General features: G+C 55.4%; 1 protein-coding gene and 1 non-coding gene across 4 annotated transcripts; both read right to left on the reverse strand.

Annotated features, from left to right (window-relative positions):
- Nucleotides 1-50: 50 nt before the first annotated feature.
- CAMKK1 (calcium/calmodulin dependent protein kinase kinase 1) lies at nucleotides 51-27,261 on the reverse strand. 3 transcript variants are annotated; one of them, XM_010987928.3, is made up of 16 exons: nucleotides 27,146-27,261; nucleotides 20,132-20,531; nucleotides 19,189-19,236; nucleotides 18,700-18,753; nucleotides 18,281-18,332; nucleotides 17,894-18,027; nucleotides 17,432-17,468; nucleotides 16,571-16,592; nucleotides 15,241-15,329; nucleotides 11,963-12,162; nucleotides 9,610-9,663; nucleotides 8,675-8,748; nucleotides 6,831-6,918; nucleotides 6,493-6,621; nucleotides 4,279-4,382; nucleotides 51-2,035 (listed from the first exon to the last, which is right to left on the reverse strand). In XM_010987928.3, the coding sequence occupies exons 2-16, from the start codon at nucleotides 20,489-20,491 to the stop codon at nucleotides 1,963-1,965; spliced, it is 1,518 nt and encodes a 505-aa protein (XP_010986230.2). In that variant the 5' UTR covers nucleotides 20,492-20,531; nucleotides 27,146-27,261; the 3' UTR covers nucleotides 51-1,962. The 3 variants fall into 3 exon arrangements, with proteins under 3 accessions (XP_010986230.2, XP_064351114.1, XP_031325364.2); XM_064495044.1 differs by lacking the exon at nucleotides 27,146-27,261 and adding an exon at nucleotides 21,305-21,395; XM_031469504.2 differs by lacking the exon at nucleotides 4,279-4,382.
- On the reverse strand, nucleotides 3,367-3,439 carry TRNAG-ACC (transfer RNA glycine (anticodon ACC)). Its single transcript has one exon. It is a non-coding gene; the product is annotated as a tRNA-Gly (tRNA).

The raw sequence follows: 27,261 nt of genomic DNA on the forward strand, positions 1-27,261 counted from the left end.
ACCCAGATGCAGAAAATGTCCATACCAAGTTGTCTTTTTTTTTTTTAAACTCAAGAAAGGGCTTTTATTGTTTTTAATTCACTTCCTGGGAAGTTAATTTTTAAAACACTCTTACGGAGTTTGTCCATCCCTTGTGCTACCTTCAGAAACAATGATACCAACCAAAACCCTCAGCCATGGAGTGAGCCACCCCACTGGCGCTCCAACACGGGCCATGAAGCTGGGCCCACCTTTGGGCTCTGTGAGGGGCAGGGGGGTCCCTGAAACCCCCACTCTCCAAGCTCCAGCATGGAGATGCTCCAGGAAAACATGCTGATGGATGAATGGTCTCCCATGAACTCTATAAAAGTGCTAAGAACAGTTCCGAATTATTGTTTAAGCCCTGGGTTACAATGCCTTAGTGCAGAGGAGCAGGGAGAAATGTGGACCCAGTGACAACGGGCCACGTTCTGCTCAGAGCCTTAAATAGACATAGAAACTATATTACAGATGCATGTGCCAGTGCAAGACATGCTGTGTGCAGCAGATGGGCACGCACGGGGTATGTGCGTGGAGGCGCGACGTACACCCACAGGCACAGAGACTCGGGACGCAGCATTCCTCCAGCCCCGCCTCCTCTCCTCGACAAAGTGCTCCTGAAATGGCAACCTCATGCAGGTGACTGAAATCCCTTGTTTGGCCCATGATTTCAGGGCAGGTATCTGATTCCTGCTCTATTTTCCTTTGGAGGGTGTCAGTCTTTTGAGCATTTGGTCCATCAAAGCCAAGCCAGCCAGCCAGCCACTGATCACAGAGAGAGGTCTGCTCCAGCTCCAACCAGGCGGAATGGTGACTGTCCTGGGGTGAGGCAGTGGCGGAAGGCCCACCTCTCCAAGGCCACTTGCCAGCGTGCATGCCCCACCAGGGTCCCGCCTCTAGTGCAAACTCCAACCTGGGCAGTTGGTCCTTCATCACTGGAATGTGAGGGCAGCTTCCAGGGCCAGATGGGGAGGCCAGCTCGGGATCAGAGGTTGGATTCCAGTTACTTCAGCATCTGCAAGGCCACAGCCCTTTGAGTTCAGGGCCCTCGGTGGATGTCAGCCCCTCGTGTCTTCTGCAGCCATAGCTTTGGGGAGCCACGCAGGAGGGAGGGAGGTGGGCTGGGAAGGGTAGTGTTCCTGGTTCAGGCCTCTGCTCAGACCCTCAACTTAGCCCATTCTCCGGACAATGTCAAGAGTGAAACACAATCCAGGAAGGTGAGTCCAGTCTACTTGGCTGCCAAGATCATGGTGGGTGCGCTGGGAACCACCCAAAGCTGAAGAAAAGCTTGTTACATGTTTCCAAGCAGAGTGTGGCATCCAGCTCCCGCACCAAGTTATAGACAAAAGTAAAAGATAACAAAAATGGAATCTGGATTCTCCAATGCTGGCCCCAGGCCCAGTGAGGCCCAGGAACACCCACCAAGGGCTCAGAGCCTCCACGTCAGTGTTCTCAGTAGGTAAGAGCTCTGGCAGCATCCCGAGGGGGGCAGGGTACACCCCTCCATGTGCGTGTGGCAGATGAGCCACGCCCACCCGGCCCCTGAGCGAGCGGAGGTCTCTGCAGTGGTGGTAAACCAGGCTTCCACCTGCCATCTTGGTTTCCTGCCTTCCGCCCCGGGACCTTGCCAACCAGCCAGGTGGGGTTCCTAAGGCACCACGGTCACCCAGCTTCCCCATACGATGGGTCCCACCAGGGAGAGCCAGGATGAGGAGACCCCTTTTGTGGGACCCCTGCCCCCCAAACCCCAGATGACACACATTCCAATCCTGTCCCTGGAACGCACACGCGGAGGTCATGCAGCACGACGGGGGAGGGGGGCCAGGAGAGGAGCCACAGTCCCCAGCCCCCTGCCCGCAGGGGCGGCTGTTGGCATGAAGGCAGTGGGCCTTTGGAGGCGCAGGATGAGCGTGCTGCCGGGCGGCCCTGGGTGCATGCAGGGGCTCAGGACGCAGCCTCGTCTTCTTGGACGCCAGGGAGCTCCGGGCCCTTACCTCCTTCGCCACACCCGTCTTTCCTGTTCAGGGGACACCAGGGGTAGAGGGACCTCAGGGGTCAGAACATGCATGCATGAAGACACTCTCACACTTACCCACAGGCATTCTGTATCCACATCTCTCAAATCCCCCCTCACTCACTTCCCCAAGCTCCCCTCAGTCTCACCCCCCTGCCTTGTGGCCCCTTGCTAGTTTCCCCACCCCTGGTCTCAGCCCTCTGCCCACAACCCTCCACAGCTCCCTATTGCCCGGAGACAAAGACTTCCCAGCCTGGCTTCCAGAGCCTTTCCCGATCTGACCTTCCCGAGCTGAGTTCCCTGCATCCTCAAGGACCAGCCAGATCACAGGTCTTCCCTGTTGGCCTGGATCAGCCCCCAGGGTCTTGGGTAGAGGAGCTTCAGTTTTGCGTTTCCTTTCTTTGTTCACAGGACAAAGTGTACCTATCTGCATATCCAATAGTCTTGTATCTGATTTTTCCCCCTTAGACCTTTCTTTTTAACATGATCAATGAATGGCTTTTGATAACTTAAAAAACGATCAATCCCATTTAACTCTGCTGTAGAGTTTCAACAATTATCCAAGGCATAAAAGTCTATCAAGGACCAATGTTGGGGCTCTGATGAGGTAAAACCTGCTTTCCAAAATGAAACTTGAGTCACAGAATTATAGAATGTTATAGCTGGAAACTATTCAGCTCAATTCTGTCACAGTCCAAATGAAGAAACTGACCTGTCTCCCCATTAACATGTCCATAAAAGGACAACGATTGCCTTGCGCAGTTGGACTCTTGGCCCCCAGCCCTGTGTCCGGCGTGGACTAGGTGCTGGATGTGTCCTTAGCCTGTGACTGGCCTGTCCCACCGCTAGAGGGCACTGAGCCACAGGCACTGTCCAGGTTTGCTCCTCAAAATCCTGGTTCTGCCTTTGTCCTGGTCTAATTAGTTAATAGCTTCCTCTTTCACTCTCAAAAGTGGCTCCATTTGGATGCAAAATAATGTGGTCCCCTACACCAAGTCCAGTTTCAGTATCTTGGTTTGCAGACCTAGAAGAGCCCTGGGAACCCCCTCCCCCAGGGCCTGGCCACTTTAGGGAAGTGACAGAGAAGAGGAAGTAAGCTCCGGACTGTCAAGGCCTCTCCCAGGCCCCACCCTTCACCCCACTTCAGCCAGGGAATTTGTCAAGAGGAAGGCAAGAGGTTGGTCATTGGACCTCCCTGAGTGCAGCCAGCCTCTGGCAGGGAGCAGACACCAGCGTGTCCACCACGATGGGCTGCGATACTTCTTTGTTTCTTCTTTCTTTCTTTTTTTTTTCAGGGGGGTAGGTAATTAGATACATTCATTTATTTTTTTTAGTAGAGGTACTGGGGATTGAACCCAGGACCTCATGCATGGTAGGCATGCACTCTACCACTGAGCTCTACCCTCCTCCAGGGATGCAATACTTCTTAAGGAGCCCACTTACAAGAGGATGGTCACACACAAATGAAACCAGTATCCGGGCCCCTGGACGGCACAAGTGAATCTGCTCCTTCCTGAGAGGCCAAGGTACCTGGATGGTGGCCAGCGCTCCCCTCTCTGGGGAATGTGGCTCCTCTACCCAGCAGACTAGGAGGTACAGCACCTCCCCCCAGCCCCCTTCATGGACTAGAGGAAGGCAATCCAAGTCCTAGGGCCACATTCTGATCCAGGACCCCCTCACTGTTTTCTCTCCGCAGGTCTGTGCACCAGCTCCAGCAGGCCTCATTGACTTTTTATTTCGAGGAAAGAAGGTGGAAATGCTGGGTATGAGGCTGGGAAACCGCTTTTCTGCCCTCTCCTGGGAGGTGGTGAATGCGCATGCCTGGTTCACAGTGGGGAGCCGCCAGCAATGGGGGTTCCTCTTCCCTGGCCCCGGCAGCCAGCCTGCCCGGGCTTACTCGCTGGATGAGCATTTACAAAGTGCTGACTGCGCTCACGGCCTCAGCGATGGCTGGGGGAAGCATCGGCCACTAAGAGAGCAGTGAACACTCCCCCAAGCCAGGAAGAGGCAGCAGAAGTGTTCCCCCCTCCACAGATGTGCCAGCCTTCTACAAGGAACAGACCTGAGGCCTGTCTGTCAACCTCAAGGAGGCTGCCGTGGGCTGAGAACAGCGACGGCCCTGCTCCTGCTCCGAGGCCTGGCCAAGTCCCCAGGCTCCAGGCTTAGCGTGATGACAGTGAGACTGGGGATGTGCCCCCACCCCACCCCGGGGAGCATGCTGTAGGCCTCAGCCCCCCAGTACTTACGACAGTAAGTTTCCCGGAGCAGACATGGAGCGCACTTCCCTCCGCGCCTGGGGCTCAAATGGGTTCCCAAAGGAACGCTTTCTCAGCATGGACTTAACCAGAATCTGGGAAGGACATGTCAGGTGAGGAACACAGGCTCCCAGGTTCCCAGACACACAGGCGGTCTCCACTCTGACTCCCAGGCTGGTGGGGGCGCAGCTGAGTGGGCCCTTTGCACAGGCAGACAAAGGAAGAGCACTCCAAGCAGAAGGAATGGCAAGAGCTTGGAGCAGGGGTGGTGGAGGGCGGATTCCGGGATGGTGAGGAGCCGGTGCATCTGGTGCGTGGGAAGCACAGAGGCCAGGAGCAGACCAGGAAGGGTCTGGACCGCCAGGCTGAGGGCCTGGGGAGTGCAATTAGGAAATGCCTTCTGGTACGCTGGAAGGATGGAGTGGAAGAGAGGTGGTCCCAGGCAGCCAGAGAGGAGCTGCAGCAGTGGCCCAATGGGATGTCCAAAGGGGACAGGCGGTTATGCCCTGGCTTTGTCCTTCCTCCTGCCACAAGGACAGCTCCATCCCCCTGCCCACAGGCACACAAACTCTCTCTCTCTCTCACGCACGCATGCACGCACGTGCACACACAAACACACGCACACACGCACGCATAGCGCCAGAGATGCTTTACTTGTTCCTTCCTTCTTTCTTGCCTTCCTTCCCTCCTTTCTTCCATCAACAAATATTTATTGAGCACCTGCATATGCCAGACACTATTCTAGGCACCGGGACCACACTGAGGGAAAAATTCTTGCCTTCATGGAGCTTATATTCTAATTGCAGGGACAGACAATAAATAAGACAAATCAGTAAAATATATAATACGTTAGTTAGTGGTAAGGACTCAGGAGAAAAAAATAAAGTGGAGAAAAAAATAAAACTTAGGAGAAAAAGAAGGTCGATAAGGAACGACAGAGGAGGTTGGAATTTTAGATCAGAGGCCTGGGAAGGTCACTTCTCACTGAGAAGGTGACTCTGGAGTCAAGAACTGGAGGAAGTGAGGAAGCAGCCCTGTGGATATCTGGGCAGGAGCATCCCAGGTGGAGGGAAGGGATATTCAAAGGTACTGGGGCAGCAGCTGACACTGGGTGAACAGAGGGAGGAGGGGAGGTCGGCAGGGAAATGGGGACAGGCAGCTCATGCAGGGTCTGGCAGGCAGTCAGGGCTATGGCTCTTCCTCTGAGTGACATGGGAGCCTGAGTAAGTGGGATCTGAGCTAAGAAGTGACATCATCAGGTCACTGGACCACCCGGGCTGCTGAGTTGAGCACTGACTGTAGGGAGGGCAAGGGTGGAAGCGTGGAGACAGCCTAGGAGGGGATTCCAGTGGTTTAGGAGCGAGATGATGGATGAGACCAGGGAAGTGGCAGTAGGGACCCTGCCGGGGCTGACAATTCCAGGGACTCCACAGAGCCCGGGAGCTCTGTAGAGCACAGGGACTTTAGCCAGCTGGCCCGAGCTGGGCCTGAACCCAGCAGGGAGGCGTGGACGCACAGGCCAGGGCCAGACCCCACCCCTGGCACGGGCCCCAGCTCGCTCTCCTGGCCATGCGCTCACCCCAACTCGCCATGAAACCTCAGTGCAGGGCAGGCCATGGCTGTCAGTGACCCCCCCAGAAAACCCAGAGGGCCATTAAGGGCTATGTGAATAACTTCCAGCTGTTAACGTGGAAGATGTCCAGAGGAAAACGAGAAAAGCTAAACTGTGAGAGAGTGGAGGGAGGACACAGGTGATGCACGACTGAAATGCAGGGGCTGGGACCACTTCTCCAATTCAAAGGCATCCTAGGCCTTTTCCCCTGTCAGGTCCTTGGCACCTTGTCCAGTGCCTGGAGAACAGCAGAATTTCCATAAATGTTCAGAAGGAAGAAAGGAAGGAAGGAAGGAAGGAAATGCTTCTCTGGTCGAGGTGAATGTTGACATGCAGCAAGGGCAGCGTATTTAAATCATTCACTGTCCTCCCCACGCCTCTGGTCTCCCCACCACAAGGCTGAGGAACGTGACTTCATTCCTGCCATAGCCTCCAGTGGAACAGTGGCCTCAGGGGCCCAGCATCAGGACTGGCCGACCAGGCAGCCCTCTGTCCCACCAGGGCCCAGCACAGAGCAAGTCTCAGGTGGCAGCCACAAGCCCCCCAACCTCTGACCCTTCTAGGCCTCAGCGCCTTCCACCCCACCCTCTTACCACTGTGGTCCAGCTGGGGATGAGCTTGACTGAGTTCTTGACCTCCTCCTCGGTCACCTCCACCACGCTGCAGTGCTCCTCCTCTGAGGGAAGGGGCTCCTCCCCATTTTTGGTCACCCAGGGGTGTAACTGTGGAGCAGAAGGTGGTTGAGGAAGGTCAGGGCCACAGGCAGACAGATGCCAGCCAGCACGGGGCCTGGGCATTCCACCAGCAGGTCCCTTGAGGGTCCCAAAGCACATAAACCCCAAACCCAAACCTAACATGCCCATGTCCCTGGTGTGATGCTCCCCCAAAGGGGAAACTGAGGCCTGTTTTCTGTGGCCCAGCCCAGCCCAACCTTGATGTCCGGCACCCCAATTCTCGTCTCAGGGTTCTTGTCTAGCATTTTCAGAATCAGGTCCTTCAGCTCTTCACTGACCTTTGGCCTAAAGAAGTGGAAAGAGACAAAGGAGAGGCAGTTGAGGTCCCTTTCCTTCCCACCTCTCCACTCTACCCTGCTCCAGGCTTCCCTGATTAGCACCCAACAGGACAGAGACACCGCCAACCCTTCAGAGAGAAGGGACACCCAAGGTACCAAGGAGAAGGAGAGTTTCACAACAAGTATGTGGCTACCCTTCTCTCCTGAATAGGATGGAAAGTAGTCTCCCTCGGTGGGCAGAGGCCACAAACACAAACGGAGTCCCATGGGTGCTGGACACCCCCTGGGGGGCAGGGATGGTGAGGATAATGTGAGAAGAGTCGCTTTATGGGACCCCGAGGCCTTCACCCCCACTGGCCATCCCAATCTCTCTTCCATCCGGCAGGTGGCTGGGGACGATTCTCATTTGACCGAGGAGGAAACCAAACCCCATATCCTGCCCAGAAGAGCTAGGGCAGGGCTGGGACTCAGGGTGGGGACGGGAGCAGGACTCAGCCTCACACCGGCCTCCACGGCCTGTGCCCAAACTACAGGCGTCACTGCTACTTACACTCTTGGGAGAAGGAACCCCATCTTGGGATTGTCACCTTGGCTCCCTCTGCTGACCTAGATACTTAATCCCTTTTAAAACGCCTAGGCTGGGGAGGATATCCCTGGCAGGGGCTACAGCTGGAGGGAAGGAGACAGGCAATCAGAGGAAAGGGACAGACGCTAGGAAGCTAGTGCTATGGGGGAGAGGAGTGATGTGAGTTGGGCAGGGTGGGGCGGCAGGGACAATGGAGCCACCTGGCAGATGAGCAGGTGGCAAGACAGAAGGGTCCTTGAATGCATGGGCCAGGGCATGCCTCTTCTTGCAGTCTTTGGGAAGCCTTGGAAAAACTTAAAGCAGGGGATACGGTGAGATCTGTTGTGCTTTATCAGGGTCCTCCTGACCTGATTGTGGTGGCTGTATTGGAGGGACACTGGCAGCTGGGAGGCCAGAGAGGAGTTGGCTGGACAGAGCTGAGCCCTGAACTAGGCAGGGGGCACCAGGGCCGCAGGGGGCGATGGAACCAAGAGAAATATAAGAGGTGGACTCAACAGGGCTTGGGGACCAGACAAGAAGTGGGCATGAGGGGGCCGGCAACTTCCAGGTTGGTTTCTGACCTGCCCCGGGCACTTGGAGCAGATGGCAAAAGAGCTGTGAAGAATGAAGCACTGGGTGGGGGGCTCAGGCTGACTGCCGTGGTAGCTGGCATCACAATCAGAAGAATCGTGGATGAGTGGGAACACCTCTCCAAACAGCCCGTCTAGGCTCAGAGACCTCAGTCACCAAGGAAGGGGCGGGGAGGGGGAGTGGCTTCACATCCCAGACCCATTGAGCCTCCACTCTTCCATCTGTGAAATGGGGGAGGGCACTGGCATCTTGAAACTCCTTCACCCACGTGGGGAAGGTGGAGTTTCCCTGTGGGTGCAGGGTCTGCATGGGGTTGATGCCACTGATCTCCTGGAGTCCTTCAGGGAAGGGATAGGGTGCATAGTCCATCCCTGCCTCACTCCCAGCCTCAGAGTTCCCCTCTGCACAATGAGATCCGACCCAAATGTCTCAGAGACCCCACTCACAGTCCCACCCCTCCATCTGCTCAGGGGCCCCCTCCCAGGGAGCAGCATCTCCACCTCCAGATCTGCAGGCTAGGGTGGGCTCCCCCAAAAGGACAAAAGCTCTGCTAAAACTCAGGCATGCCTCCCTGGGGGTGGGCGGGGCCCTGTGGTGGACAACTCACTCCTCTGGGAACACGACGACCTCATTCTTGATCTTGCGGTGCAGGGCCAGGATATAGTCATCAATGAACGGGCACTGCGGTGGGGAGAGATGACGGATGGGGGCCCAGCGCTGCGACTCCCTTGGGGCAGCTCTGGGCTCCCTGTGAGATGAGGGGTGCCCCATGTAACTTGTTCAGGGCCTGGCACATGGGAGACGCTCAACAAACATGGACTGAACGAATAAGTCACGGTTGGGACTAGGAAGCTGGGTGTACCCGCCAGCAGGACAGCCACTCACAGCAAGGCCTGCACTGCCAGGGCCTAAGGTTTGGAAATACGCTCCCTGAGAATCCCTCCTGGCTCTCGGTGCGGTCCCTGGAGTGGGAGCACCTGTGGACGGGGACTTAGCCACATCAAGGCTGGGTGTCTGGCCTGACCCAAGGACAATCTGTTAAATGCATGAACGAGTGAGTGAATGTGTGAATGAATGAATGGCAACCAAGGACAGAAGGATGGGGAACACTTTGGTGGAGTGGTGGCCACACCACTATCTACAGCTCCCTTGAGATGTCCTGCTGCCCCAGGACTCCTGCACGTGAATCCCCCACCCAGGGGCCCAGAGAAAAGCAGAAAAGCCCCTTCCTCCTCGCTCTTCTCTGAGCTGGCTGGGCTCTTTCATTTCTATTTTTTTTGAAGGGGTGGGGGGTGGGTAATTAGGTTTATTTACTTATTTATAAATAAATGGAGGTACTGGGGATTGAAACCAGGACCTCCTGCATGCTAAGCATGAGCTCTACCACTGAGTCATACCCAGCCCCATGGGCTCTTTAAAAAATCACTTTACTTAAGGACACAAAGGCAGGGCCTGCACCTGTCATCATCCTGGCTCAGCTGGCCCAGCCCCTGGTGCCAGGGGTGTGGCCTGTCCCAGTCCGCCAGCCCACCCAGCACTTACCTTCCCATAGACGAAGCAGTACAGTGTGACCCCGGTGGCCCACACGTCCAAGGCCTAGGAAAAAAACAGCTTCACATCAGTCCCCCAAAGAGAAGCCACCCCCCTTGCCCATCCAGTTTCAGTGGACTGTGGGGGAGGACGTGCAGGGAAACTCCCTCCTCAGTCATGCATTCACTCAACAAACACTCCCAGGCCCTTGCTCCATGCTGGACCCTGAGCTGAGCACTGGAGACATGGGGATGACCAGAGCAGAGCCCCTGCCCTCTAGGGTTCCAAGTCTCCTCGGAACAGGCCCAAACCAGACACGTTTTCAACTCAACAGGTGCAAAACCCCCTTCATCTACAGGGTCACATTTGCTGTATTCATGACACAGGTGAACCCCAGAAATGACAGGATGTACTGAACTTACACTCGCTAAACCAGCTCTGGCTTTGAGAGGTCACCCCATTTCCTAATGATCCACTGGAGAAGCCACCAGCCACCAGCCACCTTCCTTCTGACACCAGAACAGCCCCCAGCCCTTGGCCACCTCCACAACCCCTTGGAGTCCCCTATGCCATGGGTTCAAACATGTCCTCTTTCACATGTCCCTCTCATGAACACCACCTCTTCTCAAGTCTGCTTTCTCTCTTATGTGAGTGATTCTCAGATCTCTACCTACAGATTTCTGTCATAGGTGCCTCATCTGAATCCAACCGGGGGACAGTAGACACATGCAAACTGACATTATTCTACAAAATAACAGGCCTGCTGTAAATGGTAAAATATTCTTCTTTCTTATGGGTGAGTTGTATTCCACTACATATATACACTGCATCTTTTTTAATCCATTCATCTATTGATGTGCCCTTATGATGCTTCCACGTCTTGGCAATTATAAATAATGCTGCTGTTAATAGTGGGGTGTATGTATCTTTTTGAATTAATTCTTATTTTTGTGGTTGGCTTTATTCCTTTGATAACTATGTAAGTTTAAAAAGCTAAAACTCTGAACATTCTTAGAAACAATGAATAGTACCTATATGTAAATTTTTAAATTACGTGCAGTATATTGTGTATATGTATTTACATGCAATATATTGTATATGTGCAGTCAAACTGTAACAATTCTACTTAATAAAGCTGAAAAACTGAAGAAAAAAAACTAACAGGCCTGTTCTCTTCAGAAATGTCAAGGCCCAGCCACTCTTCCAGATTAAAGGACCTCAAAGAGATGTGACAAGTGAATACAATGACTGACCCTGGGTCAGATCACAGACCAGAAGAAGAAAATGCATGAAAGGACAGTACTGGGACAATGGATGAAATCTGAATAAGGTCGATTAGATAACAGTCTTTTATCAATGATAAATGTCCTAATTTTGATCACTGTACTGAGCTTACATAAGAGGACGTTCTTGTCCTCAGAAAATATCTGCAGAGGTATATAGTGATAAAGGGGGGATAATGTCCCCCACTTCAGTCTCAGATGGTTCCAAAACATGTAATGTGCACACATATAAATATGGGGGAAGACGGTGACAAGGTAAATGGGACAAAATGTCAATAATTGGTGAATCTGTGTAAAAGGATGCATGGAGTTTTTTGTAATTTTTCTGTAAATTTGGAATTACATCAAGATTAAAAGTTAAAAAGGAAGCTCTCCCTACGTCTTTCTCTTGAGCTCCACACCCACACACATGTCCAAATACCTCTGGACCATTTCCTTAGTGGCAGGGCCACAGTGGGGCAGCTAGCACTCCGCAGGGGAGCACAGGATGTGCCAGGGGACACAAAGAACTGCAGCCCGTGCCTAGAAAGCTCTGCCCACGGCCTCTGTCACTTAGGAGAAAGCCCAAACTTCCAGACTCTCTAAACTCTGCCTAAGCCCCACCCGGCCCCCTACCCCACACTCCTCAGCTGTCTTGTAAGTTTGCTGGGCTCCACCTCCCACTCAGATTCTCCCCATCCTTCAAGGCCTAGTTCAAATGCTGCCGCATCCAAGAAATCAGGGGAGCCTCCGCTTTCCCCTCAAATATGGGCTCTCCTGCCCTTTTCACCATCTCCAGAGGGGCAGGGCGCTGGGCTGTCTAGGCTCCATCTGTTCCACAGCCCAGCCCAGAACTCAGCACAGGGTGATTGGCAGAAATACCTACAGGGAAGACTTGGGGCTGTTTTGCTGGAAAACGAGAGGCCAAAGTTGGGGGCTTTATCAGACTCCAGGAAGAAGCAAACACAAGGGAGGGGACCGTGTTCAGCGTTCACTCCTGAGACATGAGGACCCTGGCACCCTCCGGCTGAAAATGAGGCCCCGTGGCATGCTATCCCACCCTTCCACCCAAACCCCACCCCAGCCCGGGCCCTAGCAGCCACCTTCCCACTGAAGCTCTGGCCGGAATCAGAAATGGCCTCGGGGGCCATGAACGCTGGGGTCCCGGCCGTGCTGGAGAGCTGAGCATCATTCCCCTCAAACTGGTTGCTGACACCGAAGTCGGCAATCTTCACGTGCCCGTCATCCCCCAGGAGCAGGTTGGACGGCTTGATGTCCCTGTGGATGATCTTCTGGTAGTGCACTGCAGAGAGAGGCAGCTCGAGTGCCGGCCTGGGGCGCGGCCGCCCAGACCCCCCACCTGCCCTCACCTGGCCGGGGGGCCTGCCTCAAACTCCAGGACAGATGGAGCCGGGCGCCTGCACACACTCATCTCACGAGGACCTCAAAGAGGACTTCAGGGCCCCCTGCCCTCCTATTCAGTGAAGACACTAACCCAGACTGTTAGTAATAGAACCAGGACTGGACTCTTAGGAATCATTGGACTCCAAGTCCAGTGCTCTTTTCATGGCAATCAAGGCACCTGTCACTGAGGGTGGAGGTCAGAGGAAACTGGGGGAAATGGTTCTCCATAGGCCACCTCTGGCCACCTCAACACCAATGAGAGTGTTGTCTGCAGGCTCGAAGCCCATCAAAGCCTTTCCCCAGCTCCATCCCCCACCTAGCCTGTCAGGGCTGTCCCTGCTCCTTGGATGAGACTGAGATTGTGGGGACCCTGCAGAGGTACTGCCTCAGCCTTAGGGAGAGGGAGGGCACTCCGGGCCTTGGGACTGCCAGGATGAACACGGCTAGGGTGAGAGTCAGCCTTCTCTAGTAGGCTGGGGGCCCTCTCTGCTTCCTGGGTCCAGCACTGCCAGGAAAAGACAGGCATCTCAGGCTGAAATGGCACTAACCCATCTCTCAGCCAGCCACCTATGGGCTCCCCCCTTGCCAAATACCTTCCCCTAGACCAACAGATCCCGGGAAGTTGGAGGAGGGGGAAGATGGAATGGGAAGGAGGGAAGGTAAAAGGAGGAGAGGAAGGCTGGGGGCTGAGGGGTTGAGTGTCAAAACAATAAGAACATAACATGGCCCTATGGCAACTGCCTCCTGTGTGCCAGGTGCACACAAGGGATTTGACACACACCCATCAGAGCTCAGGATGTTGTGTAGTTGACCATGGAAAGTGGGCTTAAATTCTTATCTCAAACCCTGGGCTCTCTCTTGAACTCTGAGCTCTTTACCCACATGAATATCCAGTAGACAGCTCAACATATATCCCCAAAGTCTTCAATCACGTGTTTAATTCAGAACTTGATTTCTTGGTCTGTGACAACAACCCCGCCCCACCCCCGCCACCCCACTGCCAAACAAATGAAACAGAAAAGCCCTGCTCCTCTTCCAGTCTTTCCAGTTCAGTTAAGGGCCATGTTACCAGTTATTCAGGCCAAAAACCTTCAACTCCTCCCCACCTCAGACCCCACATCCAATTCATCAGCAAGTCCTATGGGCTGGACCTCTAATTTATAGTCCAGATCTGACTGCTTCTCATCCCTGCATGTCTGCACTGGCCCTGTCTGTAAGAATCAGGCTCCAGCTTCCCGGAACACAGAGCCTTCCCCAGACAGCCTCAGATCTCCCTGCTTGGGACCAGAATCAAGGCGGGTCTTCACCACGTGCTGCCTGTCCATTTGTCTGCCTGTCCAGCCCCTGTTGCTGCCCAATCTGCTCCAGGAAGGCCTTCACTGCTATTATCTGGGTCTTGATGAGGCTTTACCCAAGAGCCAGATGGGATTAGCTTGTTTTTTTGCCAGGAGGGAGAATGGGAGACAACAGGCCCTGGACAGGAAGAGGGTGGAGGCGAAGCTGGTACAGGGCTGTACCTGCCGCCGACCACATTCAGGGTGAAATGCTCCCTTCCCACATCTCCAGGCCCTTGCTGGGGACTTTCTGCAAAGCCCTCCCCTCTCTGTGCCTCAGTTTCCCCATATGTACAAAGATGGCATTAATCTAAGGGGACTGGAGTGGCTCAAATGAGATAAAGGAATTCACTGTAGGTCAGACCTCAGCTGGTCCTCACCTGCTCCCCCAGGGAAAGAATATACTTCTGATAAACCAAGCTGAGATTTCAAAGGGATGGCCAGTGCCCCACCACCCCCAACCAGGCCAGAACCCTACATAGGTGTCTGGGGGACCCCCCCTCCCAGTGACCAGTTAGTCACCCAGCGCTGGTCACCCCACCTCCTTCACATCTGCTCCCCTCTGCCACTGCCTTAATCCAGGCCTCACCATCTGTCACTTGGGCTATAGAACCAGCCTCCTCCCTAATCAGCTGGCTGCCTCTCACCCTCCATCCAGCCACCACACAGCTGCCAGATCAAGCTTTCTAAGACACAAATCCTATCACTCCCTCCCTTGCTCAAAGCCCTTAGGCACTCACAATGCTGACAGGATGAAGTCATGAAAGTCCTCTGTGGAGGAACTCCCAGCCCTCATGGTGCAGCCTGGACAGCGTTTCCAGCATCACCTTCCACTATCCTAGGCCCCCAGACTGGACTTCTCCCCATCCTCAAATAGTACGTGTCCTGTACTCTCTGAGCCACTGCCATGCAGTTCTCTCCGCCTGGCGTACTCCCTCCCACCACCCCTCAAACTGGCCAATGAACTCCTACCCATCCTTCAGGACCCTGCTCAAAGTGGCCCCCTCCAGATGCCTCCCCTGGTCTCTTAGTGCTCTGACAGCCCCTGTGCCTCCCCAGCCTTGGTAGGCACTGTTTAGATTCCTGTCCTTCCATTAGGCTGTGAGATCCTTGAGATTGCTTCTGGGTCTTTGGCATCGACATGCCCCCAGCTGGCACTTAGTGGGTATTTGTAAATGGATAAATGAATGAATGAATGAATTCCAGGGATAGAGGCTAAGCCAACACCTTCCCTCCTGAGCTCCCACAGTAAACCCACTCGGCCACCACCCATGGGCCCCATACCAGGACAGACTCTTCCTTGAGCAGCTGGACATAAATCTCTTCCTTCCCACAGCCCTGCCTGTGGAGAGACTAAGCTTGGCTAAGAATTCCGCAGAGAGAGAGGCAGAATATCTAGGGCGCAGACCGACCTTAGTGACGACCTGGCGCATGCCCAGTAAAGTCAGCCGCTACCTTCTACCTGTTTGAGGTTTCAGACCCGCCCACAGATCCATTTCTCCCACCCCCCCCAACTGAAGATTATTGGCAGATCGGCGCTGACTGACAGGAACTGCTCAGAACAGGCTCAGCCTGGGCTCCGTCCCCTTCTGTGTCCCGCTCCCGGGTCCCCAGCCCTAGAGGGTAGGCAGCCCCTCACTCACAGTATTCAAGGCCGAGGATGATGTCCCGCAGGTAGAGGCGAGCTTGCGCCTCAGGGAAGGGCTTGTCGCAGGGCACCTCCATGACCGGCCTATAGGGAGGGAGGAGAGGAGGGGTGTTTGTGGGAATCAGGATGAATGAAAACAGACAGCAGGTGAAGGGGAACAGGGGCTGGGCCACAGACCCCTCGGGACCTCCCAGGAGCCCTCTGTGTTCGAAAAGGTGCCTAGAACCCAAGATATTAGCTTCTTCTCCCATATGGTGAAAACTTGAAAACACACTTAGACGCAAATATCCCTTTTCAATCATTACAGTTTAAAATTAGCTTTATCTTAACTTCTGATTGGCTTGGTATTCCTTCTTCTAAGCACTTAATTATCTATAATCAAACAGTTGTGAAGATGCCAGTTAGAGCAGTGTTTTTCAAACTGTAGGACCAACAGAGGGTCATGAAATCAATTTAGTGGGTGGCTACTGCTTTTTTTTTTTCCTTTATAATGAAGTAGAATATCTCAGATATATCATATGTAATAAGGATATACACTGTTTTATAAAACTTTGGTTTCAATTATAGATATGGATGGATGGCAATGTCAAACTTGTATTTATTACATTGAATGGAGGTCAAAAATGCTGAAAGCCCCTGAGCCTTAAAAGGACACCACTTCCTGCCTTCTTCCCAAATCGGTCTTTAGGTAGCCTCCCAGGCAGGGAAACAAGCCACAGCCTGTATTCAAGGCCTCAGCAGTTAGGGTCTCTAGTCCACCCAGCCCTGTGCCCACTACTCCATGTCTGCAGCTCTGCACATACCCTGAGAAGGTCCAGCAAGGCAGACATGTGTTAGAACCCCAGATTTCATTAGCAACTCGCTGTGTGACCTTGGGCAAGCCACTTACCTTCTCTGAACCTCAGCTTCCCCTCTTGTAAGTGGGAGTGAATGGAGTCCCAGCCACCCAACTCACAAACTTGTAAAACTGAAAGAACTCTTTGTCATTGAATACAGGAGAGAGTTGAGTCCCAGCACTACACTTTTGCTGGAGTAATATTCCTTCTCTCTCCCTCTCTTCCGTCAAATCTTTCCAGTTCTTCAACATCTGGCTCAAAATCCACCCCCTCTTCCAGAGGCCTCCCTGACTATTCCAGCCTCACTGACCCCACCAGCCTTCAAAGAATTGTCCTCTTGGTCTCTCATGTCCCCCACCACCCCCAGACCCCAGCTCCCCAAGGACAGAGCCTGGGTCTCTTTTTCTCTCCTAGAGGAGCTGACCCTAGGACGAGGGATACAGGAGGGAAAGGAAGGCCTGACCTGCCTGATTGGGATGGGGAACTCACCCCTTTCTCAGGAGGTCAAACACTGAAAGAAAAGAGAAGAAGAGTAGGTAAGTGCAGCCAGGCTGAAAGAACAGCCGAAGGCAAGGTCCCTCCCCGTTCTGGAGGGTGGGAGGCGGGGTCAGGCATCTAGCCATACTTGCGGGAGGAATAGGACAGGGGTCCCAGGGTATCAGAGGAGGTAAACAGGTGACAGTGGGTCTACTATGGACCTGCCTTATCAGATTCTCAGGTGCCAGGTGAGGACCATCAGCCTGGACCCCTTTTACAGGGGGGAAACTGAGCCTCAGAGAAGGGGCAGGATTTTTCCTAAAGGTCATAGCAGATAGGCAGGTAGGAAAGGGAGTGGAAACTAAAGCCTTGGCCTCTAATTCCTAAGCCAGTGTGCCTTGTGCCCCATTCCCTGAGAGCCTCTAAGCCCAGCCCTGAATCAAGCACCAAGGACTTAAATAATTAACAACATTATTATTACTAATAATAATACTGTCTTGCATATAACTTATAAACTTCTCATATCAACCCTATGAGGTAGATACCATTATTATCCCCACTTTACAGGTGGGGAAACTGAGGCAGATAGGGTCTGGGAATCCACATTACATAGCCTACTTCCTGCATCTATCTGATCCGCTATCTCTCCGATAGTGGAGTAGGGGCTTGGGAATATTTGATGAATCTAACTGGATATTCTGAGCTTGGCTGAGAAGGGCTGGGTGAAAATCTGGGGCTTGAGAACATGAGTTTTCTCCTTGCCCCCAGGAGGTCAGTGCATTCACACTGCCCATCTGAAGGTCAAGTGTGTCCCCGGGGAGCCGTCGGACCCACCCCAGGTAAGTTGCTTTGGGAATGAGCTGGGTCACTCACCCAAATAGAGATTGTCCTCAGCTGGGTCATCCAGGACCTGGTGAGAGGGAGCAGACATGGGGGCAGGGCTTGGAGAGGCATGGGGTGGGGGGTCCCAGGCCTCCTTGTCCTCACCAGCCTCAGGACCCCTAGGATGGTCCGCAGCCACCCTGGACAGTGGAGCAGGAACCATGCAGGCACCAGACAGATGAGGACTCACAGAAACACTGGCCCCCAACCCTGGCCCAGCACTCGGCACCCAGCCCTTCTCTCTTCCTGCCATGATGGGGACTCTCACTTCTTGCCTCCGGGGCAGCTCCTCCCACTCCATGAGAACTTGAGAATATCCCAGATCAGCCTAAACTGACCCTGGAAACCTCTTGGCAGCCCCCACCCCACATCTGGCTTTGTCCTCAGAGGCCTCAGCCTCACCCCCTCAGCAGGATCCCCAGTCTGTGCCGAGTGCTCACCCCCAGCTCCTACCTCGAACAGCTTGACCACATTCACATGGTCCAGCTTCTTCAGGATAGCAATCTCCTGGTACACCCGCTCCAGGGGCAGCAGCTGCTTGGCTGGTCCTCCCTGGGCAGCCTGGGACCCCCTCGGGGGAGGGCGACCTGTGACCAAGAAGGGGAGTCTAGCCTGTTGCAGAAGGCTGGGCCTCACCTCGGCCCTGCAACCAGCCTCAAGCAAGACTCTTGCAAGGCCACGGCCATGGCCTCAACTCACCAAGCACATTCCTACTAGCAGACCTTTGCTCACACGCTCCCTTGTCTACCCCTAGTCCTAACAAAAACTAGCTTCCAAGGTTTCCTCCTCCTCCGCCCCCTGGCCAGGCGCTCCCAAATACAGGACCAGACAGATACTTACGTGGAAAGCCATACTGCTTCAGTAACTTCTTCTTAGAAAGAACTTTCATTGCCTGAGGAGGGAGGGGTGCACCTGTCACTTGTGTGCAGGGGTTAGAACAGACTGGACTGAGATCTAGAAAAGCACACAGGCATCTCCCACTGGCACTGAGGGAATGACCTGGGTGGCCATATCTAAATCTAGGTCTTACGCCTATTCTCCTCAACAAGTCTTTCTGGCGCTCTCCCCTTGGAGGCATCCAGCCTCTGCTTGCATATTCCCAGGGTCGAGAAGTTCATTCCTTGCATACCCTGAGCAACAGGGAGCTCACTCCCTTCACAGGCAGCCTTGTCCTCTGTCTTCCCAGCACAGCTTCTGCCCACCCCCCAGGCTTTTGGGGCCCAGCTTGGGCAACACCTCCCTCTGATCCCCAGACTCACATAGTGCCTGTCTTCACTTTCATTGTAGGCCAACCTCACCACGCCATAGGCACCCTGCAGAGAGGCAAAGGTCAGCACCCCCGGCCAGGGCACCCCCAGGACTAGCTTGGGAGAAGGGGAGCCTGAACAGCTCCAGCCCCCTCCTCCCACATCCTACCTCCGCCCCTGCTACCAGTGGACATAAATTTCAGGTGGGCAGGGAGAGGGCTCCTATGCCCTGGTCACTGCCCCTGCCAGGCTCAACACAGCTCTATGCCTTCCCCAGTCCCTCCCATCAGAGACTCTGGGGAGTCAGGATTCAGGAGTCCTCTCCCACCCACTACCCCAATATTTCCTACAGAGGACAAAACTGTCCTCGCTTCCAGACTAGGGCCTTCTTGGCTCAGCCTCACATTGCCAGAGGATTGTGCCAAGCAGAGGATCCGGACAGGCTACTCTGCAAAGCCCCAGGACAAGTTCCCACTGCTCCTGGCCTGCCCCCAGGCCTACCTTGCCAATCTCACTCTGCAGCTTGTACTGGTTTAGCTGCACACAGTCCTGGGAAAAGAGGAGGGGCATCAGGTAAAGCTTGATCCAGAATCAGCACCACTACAGGAGCACGTCCAGAGACCAGTCCTAGCCCCAGGCCCCTTACTCCTAGACCCTGGGTCTCATCAGTCTTTCAGGTTTGGATAGGGAAAGGCAGTGGTACTAAGGCCAAAAGTGATACCGAAAGTGACAAGACCTGGATAACATTTGAAAACATGAATGGTGAACCATGCCTATGCTTTGCTTCCTAGGAAGTGGTGGAAAAGTACACTGATTCCTGCCTGGATGCTGCGGTCTGGGAGATCCTGATGTGGGAAACCCTTGAGCAAGTATTTCCAAAAGCAGCTGAATGAGGAGGTCTACATTGTATGGACAAGAAAGATGAGGAGGGCCTTGAGGACAAGAGACCAAAGCCCCAGGTCAGGCATGAAAAGTTTAGCCTCTGAAGTCTGTAGATTGCTCGGTACCTGAGTTTACTTTCAGATCTAAGTGGCAAGGACGGAGCCGGGGGAGCAGAAGCTGGCAGTGGGCTGGCAGCTTCTGAGTCAGAGCAGACTCTAGGAGGCAGGATCAGAGGTGTGGGCTCAAGCTGGGGAAGGCTTGGGGGATAGAAGGACACACTGTCTTCAAATGTCTATGAGGACTCTTGGGGGACAAGGGAGGGGCCTCTTTCCTAGGCCTGGGGTAGGCGTGGGAATGGTAGGATTTATAGGAGGCAGCAGTTGGCTCAGATGGAGCCCCTCTGGGTGGGAAGAGGCCATAGAGTGAGGTAGTGAGCTCCTCAGCTCTGAGGGTATGCAGACCAAAGGCTAGACAGCTGTGTGGCAGGGATAGGAACTGCAAAAGATCTTCATCGTGGACTACTGAAAAGCACACCAGCACCCGCTAGCTCGGCTCCACCGACCTCTGCGTCTGAGATGGCCACATGGTGAGACTCAATGGTGGGCCTCCGCCAGGCCCGTGGGGAGATGTGGCTGGCAGGCCCTGTGGCATAAGGCCCAGCCTGGGCCTCCAGGCAGCTCCCTGCTGGCCGCTCCTGCAGGGAGAACTTCCTGGCTGAGAGGCTGGGCCGGGCTGCGGGGTGTCTCAAAGCACTGCCGGGGATCATGGAGGCAGCTCTGGCCCGCGGTGGAGGGTCCACGCAGTTCCTGGTGGGCTCTGGGCTGCCATCTGTCTCCTCCAAGTGGGCCACGTCAATGGCTGCCACTCGCTCCACCAACTCTGCACGGGGGTCCTGGCAGCAGACTGCTGGCCCCCCCTCCATCGCCAGTCAAGGGGGTCCTCTGTGCAGCCTTATGGGGAACCTGAGAAAAGAGGGCAGAGAAGGCTTCAATCCTGGCCACAGAGCAAGGAGGTCAGATTTCCAGGCCCCCTTCCTATTGTAGCCACAATCTGTGGGTCCCACCTCTAGGCCCTGGCCCTGCCTGTTCCCTCTGCCTGGGCTGCCAGCATCCAAACAGGTTCGCCTGCTAACTGAAGGAATTCCAGGAACTCATCTGGCTCCACTGTACACAGCCCTCTAGACCTCAGTATCCCCATCTGTAAAGCAGGTACAATCACGGTGGCAGACTTGCTGGTTTCACAGGGTAGCAGGGAGAATCTGATATTCTGGAGTCAGGACAGACAAACACGGACAGAACACTGGAGGCCCAGCAGTGCTGGGAGAAACAGCCCAGGGTCAGCTCAGGCCCCCATCCTGCAGGCAGTGCAGTGACTCACAGCCCCACCCCTGGACAGCAGAGCATTCCAATGATGCCGAGAAGCTGAGCTGGGATGAGCTGGGCACTGGTAATGCAGAGGCTGTCCTGGTGCCCCAGGACCCCACCTCCACTCCATCACGGCCCCGGCAGAGCCTGCAGCCCAGGACGGGGCCCATTAGGGAAGGGACGGCTGCTTTGGTGGCTGTGGAGACTTCGCTGCACTTATTTCTCCTGGTTGTTCCTTCCAGTTTATTCAAGTCGCCACATCTGCTCAGGCTGAGACGCTCCCCTTGGCCTGGCCTTACACCCACCCTGGCCTTACACCCCCAACCAGGCCTCGCGCCAAGGACTAACTCCAGCTTGAACCCTAAACCAACCTCTAGTGTCCAGTCCCAGCCCTCATGCTGGACCACAACCATGGGCTGATCCCTGACCCGGGGCTAAACCGGACACTCAGGCTGGGATTCCGTTTCTGCCCCAGGCTGAGCACTGGCCCCACCCCAGCCAGTGCCCCTCCCTCTTCCTGGGCCAGTCTCAGCATCTTCTCAGGAAAAGGAAGTAAGGGCCTTCTGACCCTCTGCCCTTCCTGTCTGGTGGTGACTTGCGCTGTAATCACACAACAATTTTGAGAACACGGTCTCCATTCCACCCCTCGTTCCCCCGTCAACTTGCTTTGACAGATGTCAAGGAGGCAGGGCTCTTTGGAATCCACTGGCCGAAGGAGCCTGGGCTGGGTTCCAGTCCTGTCTGGGCAAGCTCCTTCCCGACTCTGAGCCTCAGTCTCCCCACCTGTACTACAGAAGCAGAACCTTCCCAGATTCCCTAGGACCACAGCAAGGCTTGGAGATGGACTGTAAGTGAGAATGTGGTCCAGACCCCGAGTGCCTGGCACAGTGCACTGAATAAGTGGAAGCCTGGAGGTGATGGAGCTGATAGTTGGAATGTAGAAAGGGAAGGGGGAAAGGAATTCAGACTGACAACAGAAAAAGACATGGAGGCTGGAGCCAGAGGAGTGAGGGGAGCGGGGGTTGGTGAGGCTAGAGCCTCAGGGAGGCCTCCCTGGAGGAGGTGGAATGGGATTAGAGCATCAGAGAGGCTTTGGGAACCAGGCTGCATGCAGGAAGGAAGCAGCCAAGGCTAAAGGGAGCCCTGCAAGCCTGGCCCACCCCACCCCCCCGACTCCTCCCTCTAGCTGGCCTACGCTGGCTGCCCCTCCCTCTCACTCTGTAGGCCCTATTTCTCCCACCAGAGTATAAATGCCATAGGTTAGGGCACTTGTCTGCCTTGTCTTCATAAGGTCATTGATGTCTGCAGAAGTGCGTGACACATAGTCGGAACCTGATAAATATCTGTGGAATGAATGCGTGGTTGACACAGTGATCACTGCAGTCCTGGCCCCACTAGACAGAAGGGAAAGCAGCCTCAGAGAGGGAACCCCAACAAGCCTAAGGCCCCAGGGAATGAACCGCAGTGTCAGGAACTCCTGCCCTGTGGTCCAGGGCAGGGACCGAGGGACTGAGAGCCACCACAGGCAGAGACCACAGGCTGCCCCAATCACATTTGCATATGATTTCCCTGAGGCTCTTCTGTCAGCCAGGGGCAAGGATGGGCCTGGGGTCACACAGCAGGTCAGGGCAGTCTTCCTGCTCCAGTTTGGGACCTGTCACCTGGTTTAGGGCCCAGGTGCTGAAGCCAGACTGCCAGGCTACTCCCCTTCCTGGCTGTGTGCCCACGGGCAGGTGACTGCCCTTTGTGCCTAGGTTTTCTCCAGCCACAGAATGGGGTTAATAGCAGCCTCACCTCCCAGCAGCTGTGAGGAGGAAAGTAGTGAATGCCCTTACTGGGCTCAGAACCCCAGCCTGCCGCTCAAGAAACCCCGTAAAACTGAGTTGTTGTGCTGCTGTTGTTGTGATTGCCTGGGACACAGGGTGGCCCAGATGGATGCGCGGGCGGCACAAGGCAGCTGTGAGGGCTGACGTCAGGCCCTCCTCCCTCCCTCCCGCCTGGATCACATTCAGGTGACTAAGCACGTCTGCGGGAGGCAGCCCCGGGGAGGCCCCAGGTTCTTGCCTCGTGTCCAGGCGACAGGTCCTGACACTGGAGGCTATGCGTATGAGGCTGTGTGTCCGAGTGAGAGAATACGTGTGAGCACGGCTGGGGTGACAGTGTGTGTCTTTGTGTGTGTGTGTGTTAGGGGTCCGCACCCAGGAGCACATCCGCATGGAGACAAACATCTATGGCTGTGGTCTATATGCGCGGATAAGTGTATTCATGCGCACTCGGTGCTTTTAGGTCTCCGTGTACGTGTGCCCCAGGACTAGGGGCCGGGTGGGTGGGAACTGCATCCCCTGGACCATGGGAACTTGATCTCAGAAGGTCAAGTTTGAACCTCCCATGTGGTCACCAGTCCACCAGCCTGGGGCTGCCTGCTGGGCTGGGCTGGGCTGTGTGTCTTGGGCAGGACGCAGCCCTCTCTCAAGGCTCACTCAGCAGGTCTCTCAAGGCCCACCCTAAGCTGAGGCCTCAGTAGACGCTATGTAGGAACTGGCTTGGCAGGTAGCTAGGAGCCACGTGAGCAAACAGAAGGACAGACAGGCTGGCACCCAGGCCCAGGGCAGAGCAGGGACCCCTATGGGCATGAGGAGCCTCTTAGGGACCAGCCTAGTCCTCCAGCCAAGAACGGCCTGGCTCAGGCCTTCCCTTACTGGGAAGAGCTACCCTAGTCCATCCTCCCAGACTGTGATGTGTTACCTCGGACAAGTCATTGAACCTCTTTGGAGCCTCAGTTTCCTCATACGTGAATCGGATCGGTGGCCGCCACCCTGCCAACTCCCAGGGTTATGGGAGGAAGTGGATGAGATTGTGGACACTGAAGCAGGTGGTACCTAAGCGGTGTGGGGTGTCACAAAGCCACCGAGAGACAGCCTTGATCTACAAAGTACAACCCTGTATCTGCCCCATGGCTCTGGGACGGCCTGGCCGCTCAGGCTTCTCCTCCCAGGCTATGTCCTTCAGCCCCAGGGGTCTGGCTCCAAATCCTGTTTGGCCAGACCTCCTCCTTATCCACCTGGGTCCCTCAGAGGAGGCCAAGAGCAGGACAGGGCAGGCACATCCTGCTCTCACTCACGCTTGTTCAAGCAGCCCTGCCTGGGATGACTTCAGACACTCGTCAGGCCTCACCCTGAGCTTCTGGAAGGCTGCTGTGAACCTCAAGGCCAGGTTGAGCAGGGGACCAGCTACCTAGGCAAGAGAAGATGCAGCCCTGACAGGCTGAGGACCGGCCAGAAGGGAAAGCCATAAGGAGGCAGTGGAGCCACCCCGGCTAGACACAGAAGTGGTCTTGACATCCCTGGGCTGCCTCACAGGAGCCGTGTTTATGCTCCTGACAAGTGTGTGGATGGCCCTGGCAACGGGTGTCCTCCGTGGCTCCCGCCCCCGCTTGGGATGACTCAGTCCTCTCGAGGGAGGCCCAGGCATCTGGTGCCAAGTCATGCTTAAGGACGCCTGCTGCGAGGACGCCCCCCTCCCACCATCTCCAGGGAGGCCCCAGGCACTGAGGCGGGCTCTGTGCCTGATTCAGCACAGCAACCCTCGGCACATCCTCAGCACCCCTTGGCTGATGGTCTCCTGGTTGCTCCCTCTCCCTCTGCCCTTCCACATCCTCCACACCAGGTTTGTGCCTCCAGGCCAACTCTTTCCAGCCGGCTGCCTCCTCCCCTCCATGTTCCTGGGCAGCTCTGTTCCAACGTGGCTCAAATTCAACTCAGCATTTCCCCCAAGTCTGCTCTTCCTCCTCTGTCCCCATCACAGAAACAAGGGCCACCATCCTCCCAGTTCTCCCAGGCCAGAAACCCAGCAGCCCTCCTTATCATCTATCTTCTCCCTCTCACCCATCCTTACTCCCCCAGCCCCACAGTTATTCTCCACCCTGGCCACTCCACAGTACTCACAGCGCCCCAAACTGCAGACTCTGTTCAGCTGCCAGATCTTTGTACAAGCTGTGCCTTCTGCCAAGAACACACCTCCCTCTCCTTTGCTGCCAGGACAGTTCAGACATCTCCTCCTCTGGAAGCCCTCCCTGATCTCCCCACTACTGGGTTAGGTAACGAAATCGAACGCCTTAAAAAGTCTAGATTTAGACCTCGACTGTCCTTTCCCACTGCTCTGCCACACAGGCCGCCGCCTCCAGGCTCACACCCCAACCCCACCTCACCCCATCCTCTGTACCGGTTGCTAGAAGGAATATTCCTAACATGCCAATTTGGTCACAGTTCTTCCAGACCTGGCCTTCAGGATCTTGGAATCTGGGAGACAGAAGAGCAGGAGACCTAGCCTCAGACTGGGGCTCACTGGTTGGGGAGCAGCCAGAGACACAGACTTCTGGGACACAAACCCAGAGTCATTCATTCATGCAACAAGCACTGACCAGCTGCTGTATGTGCCCAGGTACTGTGCTAGGTATTGGCAGATAAAACGGTGAACCAAAAAGACAAAATTCCTGCTTTCACGAAGTTTAATCTCTAGCGGGGCAAGAGGCAACAAACAAGAAAGTCAGGAATTAACAGACGGTATGTCAAGCCCTACAAACTACGGGGAAAATATGCAATCGTATAAGGGCGATCAAGAGCAAGGCGCTAGGGGGCGCTGTTTACATAGTGAGGTCAGTTAACATCTCCGATGCAGGATTTGAGCAGAATCTGAAGGAAGTGAGGGCGCGAGCAGCATGGACATCTGGGAAGGACATTTCAGGCACAGCAACTGCAAAGGCTGTGAGGGGAGAGTGCTTGCACTACTGTCTGAGGATCAGCAAGGAGGCAGGGGTCGCTGGAGTGGGGCGTTCCACATGTGAGAGGAGCCCAATGGCAAGGCAGAGTGACACCTGAAAGAGAAGGCCCTGTCATTCACTGTGCCTGGTCTCACGGAAGGATTCCAGGAGGAGGTGGCATTTACGATCTTTCATGACCGCTGAGTAAGGATTTCAGAGGAGAGGATGGAAGTTCACACTGTGCATGACAGAAAACTACTTCCTGGCTGGGACTCAGAACGTGGCTTTGGGGTCGGGTGGAGATGCTTTATGGACAGAGACCAGGAGATCTCAAAAGCCAGAGGAGAATTTTGAGCAGGGGAGTGTCTCAGATGGATGAGGTTTTAAAGTGATCCCTCTGCCTTCTGTTGGGACTGAAGGTAAGAGGCCAAGGAAAAGGCAGAGGTCCCTAGAGTCTGCGGGCCTAGGACATGGTCTGGTATATCGTGGGTGCTCAGTCCGTATGTGCTGAAGGAAGGAGTGAGGGCCGTGGGGGCGGCCAGTGCATCCTCAAGGACACAAGCTCTGCGCCCCTCCCGACTCCCCAGCCCACCTGGCAAATATACAACCCCAAATGTGCCCACCAAGGCACAGTCCTGTGACCTGGGACATAACCTTTTCTACACACCCCTGTACCCTCAAGAGACACACACACACACACACACATACACACCCCACTCCCGGAACAGGCGCACGCCGATGTCCGCGTGACCCGCCCTCACACACCACTCCATCCTGTAATGCACCCCCCTCACACACACAGGCACACTCCCGTGTCCACGTGACACACGCACACCCGCCTCCAAACACCACACACAGGTCACCGCGCACGTGTGCACCCTCCGAGCCACCAGTTCTGTCTGTGCTGTCGGGCCTCAGAAACCGCAGCGTCCACCTCCTCCGCCCACCTCCCCCCGGCCCCAGCCTGGGAGGACTGCGCAGCTAAAGCCACGCGCGCCGCATCTGTCCCATTCATCCCCCCGCCACAGCTCCTGCAGGAAGGCTCACGGGAGGGCCGTGTGGGAGGAGCGCTCCGCGCAGATCCACACGTGGGTGCACCCGTCTGGGCCCACTGCACATAGACACGGCCTCCCACCAAGAGCTGGGGCGGAGGTAGTGCGCCGCGTATGGACGCGGTCCCGCAGACCAGCGCTGGGGAAGGGACGCAGACGGCGGGGCGCCCTCATAGATGTGATCCCAGGTGCCAGCGCAGACAGAAGCAGGCTCCGGGAGGCACCCCACAGACCGGGCCCCGCAGACCGAAGGGGGAGGATCCCCGCATGGACGAGGTCTCTAATGTCCTTGCAGACGCAGCCTCGCAGACCATCCCTCTCCTCCGCAGGCTCCGAGCGGACGTTCAGACATTAGTCCTCTCCTGCTGCCCGCCCCAGGTCCCCTTCCAGCTGACCCCTACCTGGGTGCCTGCGACGGTCTCCGCGGCCCGGCGGGCGGCCAGGCTCGCTCCCGCTGCGCGCTCCCTGCCCGCCCCGCCCGGGCCGAGATCGCGGAGCTCAGACTGCCTGCGCCGCG

This window comes from Camelus dromedarius, chromosome 16, assembly GCF_036321535.1.
Source record: "Camelus dromedarius isolate mCamDro1 chromosome 16, mCamDro1.pat, whole genome shotgun sequence".
NCBI classification, from domain to species: Eukaryota; Metazoa; Chordata; class Mammalia; order Artiodactyla; family Camelidae; genus Camelus; species Camelus dromedarius.